The sequence below is a fragment of the Gallus gallus genome, chromosome 10, assembly GCF_016699485.2.
Source record: "Gallus gallus isolate bGalGal1 chromosome 10, bGalGal1.mat.broiler.GRCg7b, whole genome shotgun sequence".
In the NCBI taxonomy this organism is placed as follows: Eukaryota; Metazoa; Chordata; class Aves; order Galliformes; family Phasianidae; genus Gallus; species Gallus gallus.
This window is the reverse complement of record NC_052541.1, coordinates 9059748-9078182: the sequence shown is the minus strand read 5'-3', so window position 1 is coordinate 9078182 and position 18435 is coordinate 9059748. Positions and strand designations below refer to the sequence as shown.

Here is an 18435-nt window from a genome sequence, read left to right as displayed (position 1 = left end):
TACTGTTACTCTTGGATTACTAACTGCATTGTCTATGCCTTAAATCAGGATAATGCAACAGGAAGGTTGCAAAGTTCAGCTTTCCAAAGTTGTTAAATCTATTGTGCATATGCACAGAGCAAAGATAAATTGCAGCAGTATCCTTGGCTTCAAGCAGCATGCAGTGATCTGCCACCTTACTGCTGCTGTGTTGGCACGTGTGCCCTCTGTGCATGTAGGCAGAAGCTCTGAGGACACAACTAGTATTCATGCAGGAGCACATGTGGAGAGCACTGGAACAAACTGGAGGTGCCAAAAGTAAAATATCACCAAGATTCCAAATGCAAGTATGTTTCCCTGGGGATTGCAAAGGGCATACATTTCTGGTCACATCTTCAAAGCATGGAGGCACTGCAGCTCACAAAAAAACAGCTGGAAAAATTTACTTGAGATGGCTGAAACAATGTGTTTTCTCCTAACCTTGTTCTTGGAAACAGCTGAGTCCTTTTTGCTGACACTTTCCAAAAATCCAGCCTGAGGCAGACTCTCAGCATGGGAAATTTCAGTGTAAACTGTGCAAGTTTGGCAAAGTCATGCGCAACTAAAACAGGGTCTTACAAAAGCAAGCAGTGAAAGACATTGGCTGCAGGAATTACTGTCAGCAACAGCACCTTTTTCATGCTTTAAGAGACAAACATCAGTTTTAAATTTAAGACATGAAGAATAGGAAGAAGGTGGCAAAAATTGAAACAAACAGCTTTGGGGGTGAAAAGACTGCTTTTGTCAGTCCAAAGAAGATACTGTGTCCCTAAACTAAACCCTAACTTTTCTCTGCAGAGTCTGGTACGGAGGCTGGGAACTCATTAGCATCTGTTCTAATACTTTGACCTTCTGAAAATGACTCTCATTATCACGGGGCTGAGCATTGATACTCTGCATGGCACAGCACAACCCTCAAGATAGACGGTCTCTGCCAGAGCAACTGAAAACAGGGGTTTGCCCCAAAGTTCTCAGGTTAATTGTCATTTTTCTTACTTTTTCCTTTTATCAGTTGGCTGAAAATGTTAGTGTTTAATCACACACAAGCGTTTTCCCCTTCCCTTTCCAGACATGAATAATAATAGCCTGATCCACTGGAGTTTTTCCATGAGGAGAACTGGATTGGATCCAGTCTGAAATGGTTTGGCCAAGAGCGGAAGACCTCGCAGAAAGCAGAGACGGTGGGGAAGGACTGAAACAGCAATCCTCAACAGCAATCTAAAAGGGCATGGCCAGCTTTTTGTATCTGATCATCTTTCACAATAGAACTTCTTCCAATTATGTTTCATTAGTATCATGTAGTAAGAGAACCACTGCAACAAAGCAGAAACAGAAATGTTGCTAATAGTGTATGCTTGTATTACAGTAGTACTTAACTAAGATCAGCTGCACACATTCAGTGAGAGAAAGCTGCTGGCCCACCCAGCAAAGAAGGTAAGTGCAGATCAAAGGATTATGTTCCTTTCTAGAAATGGATGAACAGGAAAAACTGGGGACAAGGCTGTGAGAAAAGTGGGGCAGGCCTTAAGGGCCAGTCCAGATCCTAGGGCACAAAATGCACCATTTCCACTTCTCAGACCTTCCCTCTGACTTAAGCAGAGTCTCAATCCTGTTTCCTTTTATTATAATCACGTAGCACTGACATTGCTACTTAACATTTGGTGGCTGAGAAATGAGAGGCACTAGCCCTTACCCTCTTCATCTTGTCCTTTACTTCTGGACCACAATAAAAAGGCTTCAGAGCGACCTCCATGTGACAGCTGGCTGTCCCAGCTACACGCATGGAGGGCAGTGGGTCACCGAGCAACTTCACTGGCTTCCATGTAAGGATTTCTAGAGTGTCTGTCTTAAGTAGGAACTAATCCAAACGTCTATAAAATAAACACTTAGAAGCTGCCAATCACTATGGCTACACTAATCGGCACTAACTCCCTACCCCTCTGCTGCTTATTAGAAATGAGCCCCGCTTGTGGGAACAGCTGACTAAGAGCAGAGTTACACACCAGTTCTTGAAAGCTGCCCGACCTTCTGCATGCACCCATGGGAGCGAGCACTCGGATGGGGACATTCAGACAGAGCATCCACCCTTGACATGCATTAGAGAAGATGCAGGGCAAAGCATTCTGACAGACCTGCTCAGCGGTAGGCTGGGTGCACTGCCACCATGTTGGGAACGTTCTGTCCCAGCCTCAGCACAAAACTTGGGGTTTCACTGAAATTTGAGAGCCGTTCCATGAAAACTTTCTGTACTGCAATTAATGTCGTAAGTTAACAGGCTGAAATCTGGCAGAAGGCCAGAGCTCTAATGCATGCCATATGTTTGATTGTTTTTGCCAAGCATTTCCAGTCCCTCAAAACCATGATTATAATCAAAACCAAGGCAATTCCCCACACAACCACCCCCCACCTTGAGCTCGTATTTAACACTTCCTGTGCTCCAACCACTCTGAATATCCCCCTTAGCCTTGGAATTTGTTTGGCCTCATTCTCTAGCACAATCAAAACCTTATGGTTGTGTTGAGCACATAGAGACCCACATACAGGACTGAATTTTGTCCTTCAGCAGCACTTTGGTATTGCTTTATGGTCAAGAACACTCTGATAAAACATTAACAATAGAAGAAGAGAGGCAGAGACACAGTGTAAAAAATAACCACGTATCACAGACTGTTCTGGAAGGAGGACATTCCAAATGCCGCCTTCTTTCAGCTCATCACCCAATTTTCAAGTCAGTATCAGATCTGCATGATAAAGATAGGAGCTGGTAGAAACATCACTTAACACCTGGGAGAAGCATCCCACTTCCTAAAAGTGGGAAAAGAAATCATTTCCCAGTGTAGGACAAACATCAATGTAGAAAGGAGTAACAAAAGCTTAAGCAACACTTCACATCTTCTGATCCTACTGACAGGCAAACATCTTCAGGTGGTAAATAATGCCAAATGGTACACAAGCATTGACACCTCCCACTTATACATAACTAGAGGCACTCTGGAACTGCTCCAGAACTTAATTTTTAACTACCAGAATTGCTGTATAATGTATTTGTGGCTATTTATAATACGGCTACATTATAGTGCTGCTATAGTGTAAAAAGTGATTTAACAGGCATATATATAACATAATTATATAAATATTTACCAAACTGTAAATACACTTTAAAGCCCATCAACTCGAAGAAGGTGAAGAACAAGCTTTTCCCCAACTATCTTCCTCAGTTTCCTATGAGGATGTATTTTCAAAACTTAAGTTATTTAACCCAAGCTAATTACTGAGCTTTAGAAGAATACTATCAATACTTAAATCCAGCATGAAATATCATGTATTGGAAATGCATAGGAAACATAGGCAGAATGTATATTTAGCCTCATCAGATGAAAACTCAAGTAGAATAAGCAGTGCGTGGAGTCTCACTGCCATGGATGGCACTGGGATCAGCTTTACACAGCTGCTGCACCAGTCCTGCAGGTGCACGTATCTCCATGCAGCACCACTTTGTGTATTTGTGTGTGAGATTCCAGATGTGATCACAGCGCAAAATGGCACAGTGTCAGCCCTAAGTCAGTGAAGTATCAGTAAGGTGAGACCTGACTGAAGGTGTTGGCACAAATATGCAGCAGCCTGCAAGTAGTAACTTACCCTGTTCTGGGACAGTGGTGCATAGGAGACTGGGAAATTGAAACATGTGGTAATAAAGCCACACATCAATAGACCATTCTCTCTGCACAGCACGTGGTTGATCCCTTGCTACCTGCCGGATCCCTGCAGTGTTCCTGTATTTCCATAGGGCTCAGAATCAGCCCAATGAATAGCAGGGAGCTCAAGGGACGGATGGAGGACAAAGGAGATGAAAGAATATGCTGCAGGATAAAATAATGCAGTGATCAGATCTGGCTGGAAACTGTCTTCTTCATCTGAAACCATTCTCCCACAGAACAAAAATACAATGTAATGACAGTAACAGCCATTCTTGCCTGCCAAGGAATATTTGTATCTTCAGTAGTGACACCTATAGTAAAAAATGTTGCACTTGACTGTCTTGAAATTCCCGCTTTTCTTTAAGCAGGTCCCACTGGAACCGGGGGCTGATGGTCGGGAATGACCCAGGCTGAGTCCCTGCTGGAATGCAGGGGTGGCCGCAGGCAGCTCTTTGTATCCACTGCGTGGAGACGAGGAAATGGTGCTATACAACACTGCTTGCTTTAAAACATGACTGTTCCTGCCCTCAGGTTATCCTACCTATGTTTAGGTTATTAGGTTTTCCTGTTTTTCTCTTTTTCCCTGTAGCTGTAGGGCAAGGGGAAACAATGAAGCTATCTGCATGAATAGCGTTACCAGATGTGCTAGTAAACAAGTGGAAAAATACTTACTTTTTGTGAGCATATTCCCTGAGTTATCACACACAGTAACTGCAGGCAGTACTGACGTAGAAAGGCATCTCTTTCCCTGCTGAACACCTCCCACAGCGCACGCCCTTGCAAGGCCTGGGAGCAGTGTGCTGGGTGTGAGGCCAGTCATGCCTGCATTCACCTCCAGCCAAGGCCCGGTCTGCAGCACACCTAACCCTGTGGCTGGAGCCATGGGGCAGTGTGGCAGACACCGCATGACGGGCAGAGCCACCGTGTCACCTCCTCCTCCAGCAGCTCCGAGCCTGACTCACCAGCCTCGCCCTGCACGGTGGCCTCCACCTCCCTGTCCTGACCAGCCTGACAGAAGGGCTGGGCGCCCAGGCGTAGGTCATGATTCAACCCCAACATGAAAGGTGGCCGTACCTTTCTTCTCCCCTGTAAATGGAACAAAGTCTTCCCTGTCCTTGTGCTCCAGCGCTTGCTTCTCCAAGTATGAAAGCAGGCGTTCTCTGTCAAAGGGGCCCGTGGCAGGCTTTGTGGTCTGGTCCTTTTGCCGAAATCCAGCTGGAAGCAAGGCGTTCTGTGAAGGTGTGTGGAAGAGAAGGTGGCATGTAAAGGATATGATGCAATTGCATACAGTTTTCCAAGATATTTGATCTATTTTTTTAAAGTGGAATTATTATTTACATGTTTCTTCATATAGTGCTCCTTGAGGACAGCAGTAACACATGTTACCTAAATGTAACCAATAAAACCAGGGTGTCTTCCAGGCTTCTCATTCGTAACACCTCTTAATATCTTCATTAACTACATCTACAACCATAATACCAAAGAACAGAGCAAAATCAGAGCACTTTCTATTCCACATACATATACATAGAGTTTACAGCCCAGGTAAACAGACTAGATAAGCTTCCTCTGCATTTTCTTCCCTCTATTTACTTGTTTCTACTCCCACTTTTCTCTCTCTCTCTCTTCATTTTTCCAAAACTCTTTTCAAGCTAATGCAGATCTCTCTTAACTTCAGAAATTAATGGAATGCACAGAAAGTAATTGGTGAATGATGTGGATGTCAGCTATTCAGAGCATGCAAGAAGCAAGTACACAAAAGCCTCACTTTAAACATGTAGCTGCGTGACCATGCGATTGTTTCTGCCTCCTGTAACGTAGGAACATGCACAAAGCTCCCATATTCCTGCCCAGGAAACCCCAGAAAGGAATGCAGGTACATGGACATGGTGGTGCTTACGCAGCAAAGCCAGTGCATTAAAGATGCCCTCAGAATACTGCAGGAACATTTCACTGCTGGCCAGAACATGCACTGCAAAGCTGATCTGTGGCAAACAGCCATCAGATTCAGAGCCTACCCAGTGAACTCAGGACACTAGACATTTCATCTCTGCTTGCACAAACGTGCCCAGAGTGCTGCAAAATTACAGCATATGCACAGCTTGGCTACAAAAGCACTGTGGGGTTTTTTTTATATCTTCTGCCCCTATTTGAGATGCTAGATTTACTTGAAAATAACAGAAAATGCAATATATGTGTGGTAGTATTGAAGCAAGTGGCAGTATGGAGGGTCAGAACAATAAAGTCCAACCTTAAATTTCCAGGTAAATTTGTGCAATAAATCTCCAGGCTTTCTGTTGTTTTCCTTCCAGTAATTTTTGTCTTCAGAGCGAGTGGGTTTTATCTGCCAGTTTACTGGCTAATTTCCAAATTCCTACACCAGTTTGGAAGGTCTGAGGGTAGGAGCAACCAGAATTCCCAGCAAGAAGGTTTGTGACTATAGGTTTGTAGGACTGGTGGTTCCCAGGCCGGAGATCTTTAAGCTTGTTGTGAGGGTGCCTTCAAGTATTCAAATTATCCTCATTCTCTAGAAAACGACAGCTCTGTTGCTGAATCTTACTTTCCTTAATCATGCCCAAATGTATTTGCTAAATATATCTGTGATGAATGACACAGACAACAGATTTCTGAAGTTCAAAAGATGTGATCTTCACATACACCCGTTCTGTTTGTTTGGTTTTTGCTCTGTGCTCAGAAATAGCAGCCATAAAGCACTTCTCAGTACACGGCAGTGTGCAAACGTGATTAAAGATTTAGGTTGCAGACAAGCTCGTGTCTAACAGATAAAGAAAGAGCACAGCGGCTCCTATAAAAGCAAGGAGCACATCACAGCAGGAATGAAAGCAGCATGTCCCTAGCAGAGCTGCTCCTCCTTCCGAGTGCACTGCCCCTCCCATGACAGACTACAGACACAGAATGCTGCAGTGTGCAGCATTTATAACAAACAGCTCCCAACTGTGAGCCCCTGGCCCCACTACTAACCTCAGGATCAAGGTCGTCGAGAACATGCTCGAGCTGCTTCAGTTCATCCTCTGAGAGTTTGCTGAGTATTTCGTCTTCGTTGATATTCTTATATTTCTCCAGCTCCTTTCGGAAAGGCAGAGACATGGCTCCTGCTGCACTGCTCAGCTGCTTCCCCTCCAGATTCCAACCATGCAGGCTATGGAGCTTCTCGCGGTTTCACTCCCTGTTAACAATAAAGCATTATGAGCATCTCGGTTTAGCTGCTGCAGCCCTGAAGAGCCCGCATGCTGAGAGCCACATTTACAGTTTATTAAGGAAAACAAAGCAGCACGATGCTCTGGCTCAGCTGTAGGAGAGGGATGCGCTGGGGCTGTGCAGCCCTACCCGAGGGATGGCAAGGGACCAGATGGCACTTGGGAGCCTCACAGGTGCAGTGGCGGAGACAGGCTATGAGACCTATGTAAGAAAAAAACATCAGGAAGGTATCCCTTCCGCAGAGATAAATCTCTTTTCTTTCATTTGCTCAGAAATAGCAGTATCTGCTGTTCTTTTGGCCAGAGGAATGAAAAGCATCAGAGATCGGCAGCCACAGAAAGCAGCCCAGCCCTGACACAGAAGAAACAAAATGTTACGCCTTGAGGTATTTTATCTTATTCCAGCTTTGCCGTAGGCTAAAGGCTTACCCATATCATCTCAGCTGGCTTTCCAGCATTTCGATTACCTAAACAGCTTTAGACTATGCTGGTTTGCAGAGAGTTTACAAATGGTAGCACTTCTCATCAACATAAGTCTTGCAGGGGGATGTGCTACTTGGAGCTCAAGAGATCACTTGCCATTCACATGGGCACAACAATTAGTCATTGTCACGTACTTTGCCATATGACTAAGAACTCTCCCTTTTTATTCACTGGTTTTTTTTTCCTTCTCAGATGCAATTTGAGAGCTAGAATCTGCCGTAAGTGGATGGAGTGAAAGGGAATTAATGCACGATCAGACACAGCATCAGCTGCAGAGTTTAAATGGGATCCAGGCCTTCCCAAGCGTGCCCAGTTCCACACCTCCGCACAAAGCCCTCTGGATTACCTACAGCCAGCAGTGGGGTTTGGCAGCTGAGTTTTGCACGCACAGATTTAAGTTATGGCTGATATGGCAAGCAGCCAGCTGGCACTACATGTGGCTGATCTTTCAACCAGAACGTCCTTCGGCCAGCTCCTTCGTTGTCCTACATCAACAGAATCCATGCAGGTTTGTCGCTCATCACACGAGCTGCAAGCTTGGGCTTTGCTTTTCTTTTATTCAAAATCTACAGGAAAATGATGCACTTACTCACAGAATTTCTATTAAAATATTAAATACTAAAAGAGATCTCATTTTTCAATTTATCTGAAAACAGCAGTCTGTAGAAAGGGAAGAGAATGATTAGCAGCATTTCAAATTAGACAAATCTGGAATCATAAGCCTTCCTCTGAAATACTCAAACATGATATTCCAGGGAAAAGCATTATTTCCCCCATAGAGTCTTGTTCTTTTACTACTGTGTTTATTAGCCCTGTTAAGTCACGAGTCTGCTTCTGGAAGTTACTCAGCATCAGATGGTTCACAAAGTTAGAGGAGCTGTGAAAAATTCTTGTATTAGCAAAATTCCATTGTATGTGTTGTGGGAGCTGTGTTTGGGCATAAAGAAAAACAAAGCAACAGTTAATGTTTAATAAAAGCATTTTTGTTAACATGAGAAGTATATTTTTTGAACTGTGAAAACAAATTGAGGAGCAGTACAGCAGTGCTAAGGGATCCTCTGGATAAACTCATTAAACACATAGCATTTCAGCTCGGCACTCATTAACGGGGCTGAAAACATTTCTTTGAGGGGATTAGAGCTTCTTAAAACTCTGTTTAATGGTTTAAATGTTTCTTTCATTACAGTTAAATCACAACCCTGGGAAAGACAGACACGTAATCCTGAGGTCAGGTTTGCTGGGTACTGTTGGAAAAGCAACAGGTGAGAGCACAGTGCAGCTCGCCCTGCCTGGGCCCTGCATTGCTTCACAGGGAGAGCATCTTCCAGTGCTTTTACCACTATCAGCAAAACCAAGGATGTAAGGGCTGTCGTGGAAAAGGTTGCAAAGTTGAAGCCAGGTGCTAATGGGTAATTACTGCAGAGTCAGGTTTGTTTTGGAGATGTTTCTGATTTCCTTGTGAACTATTTCAGGGCTTAGTCATAAAGGGCAGCATGCCAGGAGGCACTTTTCAACGTATGACAGTTTTCAATACCGTAACTGCTTCCTTTTAACCCTTAGGAAGAGATCTGACCACGTGCAGCAAGGGCACCAAAAAAGAAATAGAACCCCTGCTATTAAACGTATCACTCTCACTTATGTCATGGCATGAAGCACTGTTGGATAACCCACATGAGTGTTAGTAGTGCATGGAAGAGCTTGAAATGATGCTTTTCTTGCATGCATGTGTTTATGACAGAAATTCCCTTGATATTTCCCCTTTCACAACTGCATCTTACTCTGTAGTGACTGAACAAAAAGTAAAGGAACTGCAAAGGGGATTCTTTGCCCACAGTCCCTGCAGGCAGTAAAGCTCTCCTGGAGCTTGCCACTCACACGAGGAGCCCTGCTGAAGTGCCAGCCTTCACATTCAGTCTCTGGGCTCACTATCAACCTTTCACCACAATCACGTTGTCAGGAACCGAGGGAACGAGATGAATCCAACAAGTCAGCATCGATCAGTCTGGAAAGGAAATGCTGCAGTCCTGAGTTCACACGCCCTGGAAATGGCGCTGTAATGTGATGACTGCTATCTGCACCTTCCTAATTGGATTCCATTCTCTTAATTTTGTGTATGTAAACAGGGCCATATGCTGTCTGTGCTGCTTACTGCGGTTTGACTTTGTGAGTGTACACATACTATTTACTTTTTACAGATGATATCCACTTGGGTTGCTTTGTTATGGTTACTGTAGGAAATAAACATACTGAAAGCTGAAGAAAAGCAAACATAACCAGCAGCAGCTCCAAGCTGCCCTTATCTTGAGCACGCAAAGGCAGATCAGGTGTCAAAGGGAGGAGATGTTCCATCCAGCTGCAGAGGCACTGTGCTGCTCAGCGTGGCCTTGCATCAGGGACACTGAGGGAAGCAGAACGAGGGTTCGTAGCTAAGACTGTGGAGTTTCTGTTCAAACTTACAGGGAAGAGTGAACACTGAGAATAAGGAATAGAAGAGCATAAATTCTATTTGTTTTTCCATTTAGTTTCAGTATCGAGGAAGAGTTTAACATGAGCTCAAAGACCCACTGCTAAGCTTCAAGGCGTGCCGTGCTGCCAGATGGCCAGCAGGTCCCATCTGTGCCATCCGGGCAGAGCAGAGCTGTATGGAGCAGTGCTTCTGCTAACTGTGCTGCTTGTAAAGCTTTGTGGAGCATGGATGTTTCACAAAGTCTCCATTGCTGTCCTTTTTTTGCTTCTAAGGAAAGAAATACATACTTCTGTTTAATCTGGGGTAGCTTTTTCACCCTTTGCTACCAATGTGAGAATTCAAAACATATTTTCAAAGACAAAAGAGGCGTCATTACTCAGCCTGCATAAAATCATTACAGCTGTACATGGCCAACACTGTGGTAACTCCTACATTTTCTTATGCTATGTAAGTAGTTTTTTATTACAACCCTTAAGTGCTACTGAAAGGTTTTGTAGAAGAGGTAGGCTACAGGTTCTGCTGACACTACAGTATTGCCAAAAGTTTCCACTGCTGATACTGCTGCTTCATTCTGAGATGGAATCAGTCCTCTGTTAAGTTATTGTCTGATGTCAGTCCACTGTCCTGGAGAAGTGTTGGAACAACTTGGCCTCCAGGACCAGCAGCTACAAAGGCTCATGCTTCCTGTAACACAGGCTATACACCAAGAAAACCATCATGGCTCCAAAGCACTATAGAGATGAGAATACTGTGATCCAGATGATGTGAGCTCCTTGTTTGTGATCATGCGTACAAGCTAAGAATGAAGTTGCACGGCAATCTGCACATATTAACTAAAAAGAGATGTGCTGAATGGGAAATAATCTTACAAAGTATGGCACATATATGGAACTGATCTGTAAATGTGGAAAAGTTCTTCACTTCCTTTCATCTCAAGTAGCTAAGCACAAACGTGAGGAACGGGTGGAAGAAATCCCGAGTTAAATTGATACTGGACCAAATAAATAGGATTGGGGCCGTTATGATTAAGAGCAGTGTTTGTGCCACACAAGCAGATGCTGTGAGATTCAGGTGATTGTTCTGCACCATCCCAGCAACACTGCCTTGAATCCAGCTCCACGCTGATGACCTCTCGGCAGTCCAGAAGCTGCTATGAAAAATAAGGCTAGGCTGTTTAAAGTTGACACTTCAACACATATATGTATATTAAGAAATACTCTGCTGTTTGACATACAGCCAAGGTTCTTTTAATTTCTGTATGTAAACATGAAAAGCAAGAACGTGTGCTTTCCAACCGTGAGCAAAAGGGAGATGCATACTTGAAGCTCGTGCTTTGTGTTACAATATTGCCTTCTGGTTTAGTGCTAAGAGCTTCTGGAATCTCTGAAGATGTAGGAAGGATGCATTAGGTCCAGCACAGCACAGAAGTACGGTGGTACAACCCAGTGAAGCATTGTGAGACTGATCTTTGTGTGTGTGTGTGATGAAAATGGTATCAGTTGGAGGTCCCGATGTAAGTAAGAGGCACCAGGCAGCACTGAGGTCAAGGCTGCCCTGGGCAGTGCTTATGCTGCCAGACCTATTCTACTCCCTGATCAGTTTGCCATCATTTGTCATACTTTAGCAAAGGATCCCTAAAAGTACTTATGTATTTAAAACAGCGTTCAAATGAAGCGGGTTTCTCTGCACTGTTGTACAGTAATCGATTTCTGATCTGACTTCAGTTTCTTAGAAATGCCCTTAACTTCATTTGCTGCAGAAAAAGTCCTCACACACCTGTCTTCCCCATCTGGAAATACTTGGAGGCGAATGGCTGAGCTGGTCGGCTGAGGCCATGTGCCTTTCACCTACAGACACCAAGCGCAAAGCAGGCACTACTAATGTTCTAGATGCCTAACCCAGGACTACAAAAAGGACTTGTTTGTTTCCATAAGTTACTGTTACTGTCTACCAGTACAGTTTCTAGATTTGCACATTCTGGTCTACAGAGCACCATTTCCCTTTTATCCTAATTTACTATGATATTAACAATCCAACAGATGAGATACCCATCCGATTACCCAAATTGCCACCAAACGCTAGCAGTGTGTTAGCAAGGATATATTTCATCTAAAAAATGATGCGTGGTCCCTGGTTTTATGTTTGGCAAATTATCTCATTACATTTCCATTTGTATGATTAAAACCTGTTTGGCAGAAAATGTCACTTGATGTAAATGCTTTTTCTCCCCAGGGCTAATCTAGAGTTAGTTCACATTCTGTTCCTAGCAACTGCTTTAGTCCCATAAAGAGACCGGTAAATAATTAACAATTAGGATGTCCCAATATTAGTCTAGGTTTGAACCTTTAGGAGGATCGGGCAGTGATCAGACACTCCATTCCATAACTGGATGAGCCTTTCTCACCATTGGTCACCCTTATGCCACTCTGTAGGTTATGTTACAGTTAGCTCCTTTACTGAGAGACCGGCAACCAAACAAAATGCAAGACATCAATTAATTTCAATTGGAGTTCGACCGTGCCCTTTATAAGTAAATAACCACCATGTAAATTGCAAAATTATCCGTATGACTGTACCATCATTAGTGGAGATATAAAGAGAAGCAGTTCCTTTGATTCAGATAACATGAGAGTGTTTCCACTGGCACTAAAAGGAAGAAGAAACATTCATGCTTCTCCCACTTAAATACAGAATAATGTTACATGATACATAATTGCTGATTCTTTCCAAAATAACATTAACTGTACCACTCATAACTGTTCAGAACATGAAAGCAAGTCCTGGGAAGGAACTAGTTTTCTTTACAATGGCTGATGAGTTTATAGCCTATTTCCAGATGGGTTTTATGTTATATTTTTAGACCATAACCACTAGAATTGTTTCCATACCAAAACATAATAGCCAATGGCCATAAACACCAATGGCCATAGCCCACCGACCATAACCAGCGAACCACAAACCGCTCAGCTCCTACCTACAGAAAGGGAATGACCAAACAAAGCTAACTGTCCCCGCCAGCAGTGGGATTGCTGTTAGGGTGTTCAGGCACACCAGTGATGTGTCAGGTGTAAGAAATGGGGAAGAATACAGAGACCTGTCCCTCTGTCATGCCTCCCGCAGGAAGATTCTCTGCCACGGTTGTAGAGAGGTAAAGCTTTGGTTATAAAATAACAAAGCAAACACCTTCTATTTCTGCTCATGTGACCGGTGACTCTGCAGAACTGGAATGTAGGTTTCTTGCATCTTTAAAACATGCAGGGTGGTAACTGAGGCTGCACCACTGCTGGGACTGAATGATGGCTGCCGCCAGCAGCAGCCGAACGGATGGAACAGGGCAGAACTCTTCCCTCTGCAGGCACTGCACCCTGCAGCTGTTTGACTGGAACAGACCCATGGGAAAACACTGTAGCTTCACACCTTACTGTCCTCACATAACTCTTTTATAAAATCACAGTATTGGTTAGCTTTTCTACAATTATAAACATGAAATATTTACTGTCTGAAACCAAAGGTGGTGTAAAGCGTGAGCCTGAAATCCTGCAGAGCAAAGTCTTCTCATACAGATGGACTATGAAACGGCAGCCCCACCCAAAGGCTCACAGTCATCTGTGAGCTTTGGCTGTGATGTGCACAGAAGTGCCCCGCTGCTGGGCTGTACGAGTGGCTGCTGCCCAGCGCCAATGGGCTAAGATTCAAGATCCCAATGGAAGCTATCAGTGGTGATGCTGGTCAGTGTTCTGTGCAAACGGGTAGGTACTTCTTGCAGAGCAACTGGAGGAAAGTGGCATCATTATGACGATACTTTAAAGACGTTTGATAGCTACCAGACCCTGCAGGTTTGATTCTGCAAAGCATGTGGTGGGGTCAAGAATTATCCCCAGAAAAAATCAAAATTATGAAGGATTTTAAAAGTTTACAGGTTAGCGTAGCATTACATATAGATGACTAAATTCCACCAGGGCTACACTTGTGTGTTCCATTCCATAACCTGACATGTGGGTACACATGGCTAAAGGACACTGCTTGATCCCTCTTAATGCAAAACCCTGCAGAGCTGCCACAGCCTCAGCCAAAAGGATACCCAACCATGGAAAACATCAGGCCAGGACATTCAGTAACTTAGGAATGCTACAGAAACCCTAGAGCTGATCAGTAACAGCAAGAATGCATAAACATTGCTTGCCAGAAGTAGTAAAGCAGGGGAAATAAACAACAATAATTTGGGAAGTGGAGTTATGCAACAAGAGAGCAAAGGGCACCATTTTGAACAAAACGATTTAGATTGTGAAGATTAGAGACACTCCCGGCTAAGTTCAGGCGAACCCAACCCAGCTAGATGGATGGCAGAAAGGACGGGCATGGAATGTGGGTCAGCAAAGGCACTAACACGGCTCACAGAACCTCATTCATCCTTCATCTAATGGCAGAAGGCTAAATATCTCTGTATTTTGTGGAAGTTCAGCTAGGAGCTATGCTGCATACAGCACCACAGCAGAGTCTATTAGCGAGCAAAGGAGTGAGGAATAATGCCCCAGAGATGATAATGTCATTAGAATACATACACAGGAACTCCCTACAGCCCTGAATTTGAGTTCATGTCTCCCTCACAAGGGACTGGAGGAGGCGATGCCTGCAGTATTAGGCCAGCTGGTCCCAGGTGTTCTTTCCCATTACACGCTCCTACCTCCGGGCAGAACAGAGGTTCAAGGGCAACTTCTGAGAATAATCAGCTAAAGCAAAGCTTTCGTATGATGAGATATTGGAAAGTCCGGATCTATTTGTTTCAAACACACAACACAATGCCTTACTGAAGCCTTCCTCTACCAAGCGTTTTTTGGAAGCATAGATTTACAGTCTATTATTCAAGGCAGAAAAATAGGATCAGTTCCAATTATTATTTGATGTTTCATACTGTTGCATTTCTGGGTTTGTTCCATCACTAATGATGTTGCAATGCTTTTCCTAAGTTTGTTATTCCTAATAACAGCGCAGTCACACGAATCACCGTTTTCATTCATTTTTCATTGCTGGACTCCTCACTTAATATCCCTCAGTGGTCAACTACAGATTTCCCCCCGGCCATAGGGATTCCCTCAGAGCTTCCATCAAACTAAGAAAGCCTGAATTAGCAGAGGAGCTAACGATCATTTTATCATCAGAAGATGATCAAGAAGAGTGCTCGTGATACCCTGAGGACACATTTTGTTCACTGAGAGCTTGGCAATGTTAGCAGATGAGCATCTTGCTCCTCAGCCCGGCGCTGGCACGTTTATTCCAGGCTGCTCTGCCGCACTGGAGCGTAACGCAACGCCTTCCTCCGGTGCTGCTGCTTTTCTGCCACACAAATACATTGTGCTCCCCGCTCACCTCCCTTTACAAAAACGCCTTCCTATCCTCAGATTTCATTGCCTTGCTTCATCCCGGCTTCATCATTTAACGCCCGGCATAAAGGATGTGAGCGCACCGAAATAAACACATATGCATCACCTCATAAAACGCGCTGCGAAACAACATCCACGGCTCCGAACAGACTCAATCCGAGCGGAAGGGGCTCAGCCCCGCACCGGGCTCTCCGCACCCCCCGCAGCCCCGGCACCGCCCGGGCCCCGCGCTGGAGCAGCCGCGCCCCGACCGGGGATGCTCCGCCGCCCGCACCGCTCCGCCCCACCCCGCACCGCAACCGCACCGCCCCACCCCGCACCGCGCGGAGCCGCCGCCCGCCGCCGCCTTACCCCGCCGCGCCGCCGCCTGCGCCCCTCCGCGCCCCGAGCCAGGCGGCGGCAGGTGGGTGCCCGGCGCGGCGGCTGCGCAGCGCGGCCCCGGCCCTGCCGGGCACGCTGGGACTCGTAGTTCGGCCACCAGCAGCCCGCAGCATCACCGGCCGCAGCGCCCAGGTTGCCTGCTCTGTCCGGCGAAGGCCAACCAACCCCACGTCCAGAGCACGGTTATTGCTCCTCACCTTTGGCTCGTTGTCATGAGAGCCCAGGGGGACTGAGAAGAGATCATTTGGATGCTTTTCTGCTCTTCATTCATTTTGACAATTTAATTTGTTTGGGCTTCGATACCACGCCAATGTTAACCAGGGGTTGAGTTTGTCTGTAATCTTAGAATCATAGGATGGTGCGGGTTGGAGGGGACCTCCAACCTTGGATCATCGAGCTCCAACCCCCTGCTGTGTGCTACCCCCCCCCCCCACCCCAGCTCAGCTGCCCCCCACCCAGCCCGGCCTCGAGCACCTCCAGGGATGGGGCACCCACAGCTCTGGGCAGCCCTGGGCCTCACCGCCCTCTGAGTAACGACATTCCTCCTAACATCTAACCTGAATCTCCTCTCTTTTAGTTAAAAGCCGTTCCCCCTTGTTCTATCATTGTTAAACCACGTTAAAAGTCAGTCCCCTCCCTGCTTACAAGCTTCCTTCAAGCTCCCCTCATAATACGTAACAGAATTTGAACGCAGCCCCTGCAGTCAGTCTGTCCACAACCAAATTAACCACACTGCCTTCACAGGACAAGGCACTTCAGCCAAAGTGAGGCTCTCAGTGCTGAGCACCAAGCAATGAGTCACCAGCAGCAGAAAAACTGTTCCTGTGAGTAAAATGTCCCTAAGTTTCATGACGTGTTGGCAAGAAAATGAGACATTCCCTCGCGAAGAAGCTGAATTTTCCAATGGAAAATCATTCAGTTTGAGTGGAAGCTCCATTGCAAACATGGTCCAGACCAGGCATGAGACAGGAAGGTGCGGACTCTGTTGTTAATGTGGATTAAAACACCTTTTGGGTATTCTCCAGTCTGTAGGAACAGCGCTTGAATGAGTTACTCAAACTGTTATTACACAAATACTGCAAAGGGAAATGCACGATATCAACACAGAACAAAAGTTCACTTTGGGGTGTTTGGTTTTTTGATAAACTTCTGCAAGTTTTGTACTCAGATTTTCCTGTCACGCCTTAAAATGTATTTGAGTTGAAACTCGGTTTCAGTGAATGGGAAGAGCCCCTCCCATGCCACCCTTTCCTTTAGCGCTGTACCCGCTGACAAATTCACTTCCCATGGGTTTCTATAACCTGTAATAACACAGGACCTGCATGGCGTAGGCAGTGCTTGGCCGGAGCCAAAGCTCCTCTCATTGCCTGTTCTCTCTTTCTGCCTTTTATCTCGTGCATAGAACTTGAGAGTGAAAATAAGACACATGACCAGTGCTTGCCTAAGAAAAGCTACAGGTCACTGCATGGCTGAGATGTACAGAAACAAATACAGACTGCAAATACATGAATCAAATGTGGATGTACACAGCAGCAGCACACCTACGTGTACAGGAACGACATTCTCCCTAAAACACAGCACACAAAGCAAAACACATCAGTCTCGTGTACAGAGGATATGTTATACATTATAAGATAAAGAAATTATAAGATAAAGAAATTATCTTTCTTTCTTCCAAAGCCATAAAATGAAAACACCCTTTTTACAAGAAGGGTAGTGAGGCACTGGCACAGGTTGCCCAGAGAGGAGTGGGTGCTCCATCCCTGGAGATACCCAAGGTCAGGCTGGAGGGGCTCTAAGCTCCTGATGGAGCTGTAGGTGTCCCTGTTCAGTGCAGGGGAGTTAGGATAGATGATCTTTAGAGGTTCCCTCCAACTCAAACAATTCTATGATTCTCTTCTATGAAAAGATAAAATAATACGATATTGCTCACATATCTGAGAGGTGTTATATCCCGTACATGGTGTCTGCTAGGATACGTCTGCATCAAATGACTGTGACTGTCCAGACTGACCGCAGGGTGTCTGTTGGAGGGTACAGCCCCAAAGCACTCCCTTTTCCCTGATAGAAACCTTCATACAGCACTTTGCCTCCAGGCCCCAAGCAGCCTGGCCACTGCCTCCCCCAGAAGCCATCACCCAGTGAGTTCAGTGCTGAGGTCTGATGCTTCTCCAGCACAGAGCTGAATGCCAGCAGTTTGCATCTGTGTAAATCTCTAACTGGAGCATCCAAAAGCAAGCCTTATCTCCCTGGACTATTTGTAGCCAAAATGCGGTCAGTTGTTCTAAATTGTTGCGTTTTATTTTTGTTTTTGTTTTTGTTTTTAATAAAAAACCAGAGGGGCTCCTGTGATCTTTTCATATGTTTTCCTTATAATGTGGCTTGTAAGACTTTGTTTAATTAATTCCTGCTTGAACTGGGGTATGTCTTTTAGACCAACATCTGCTCCTGATTACTGTGCTGTGCGTGTTCTGATCCCTTCCCTTAAGACCAGCTGTTGATAAAATGCAGTGACCTGTATTTAGAAGCTCTTGGTTCAGAGACTGATCAGCAAGCCTCGCACCTCAGGCAAAGGCAGCACGGTACTTGTCTGCATGTAACATCGCTGAGTGATGGTGACACTTCCAGCTGGTGTGGTTCATAAGCCCCAGGGGACAGGAGCCCGGGGGTGTGGGCCATGAAGTGTTTGCCAGCAGTATATCAAGTGGGGGTCTACAAGAAAGAAGGGGACAGACTCTTTAGCAGAGTTTGTTGTGACAGAACTAGGGGAAATGGTTTCAAACTAAAGG

The 18435-nt window shown here is 45.2% G+C and overlaps 1 protein-coding gene across 7 annotated transcripts in view; it reads right to left on the bottom strand.

Annotated features, from left to right (window-relative positions):
- Positions 1–15644, bottom strand: part of TMOD2 (tropomodulin 2) — a 30133-nt gene extending 14489 nt beyond the window's left edge. Inside the window, exons 1-4 of one of the 7 annotated variants that reach the window (XM_015291964.4) lie at positions 15372–15644; positions 6985–7136; positions 6699–6903; positions 4791–4947 (exon numbers count right to left, since the gene is read on the bottom strand). In XM_015291964.4, the coding sequence (XP_015147450.1) occupies positions 4791–4947; positions 6699–6824 (283 nt within the window). In that variant the 5' untranslated portion in view covers positions 6825–6903; positions 6985–7136; positions 15372–15644. The remainder of the gene's footprint in view (positions 1–4790; positions 4948–6698; positions 6904–6984; positions 7137–15371) is intronic. The other 6 variants (XM_046899123.1, XM_040706482.2, XM_046899122.1 and 3 more) reach the window with 6 other exon arrangements.
- Between the last annotated feature and the right edge of the window lie 2791 nt (positions 15645–18435).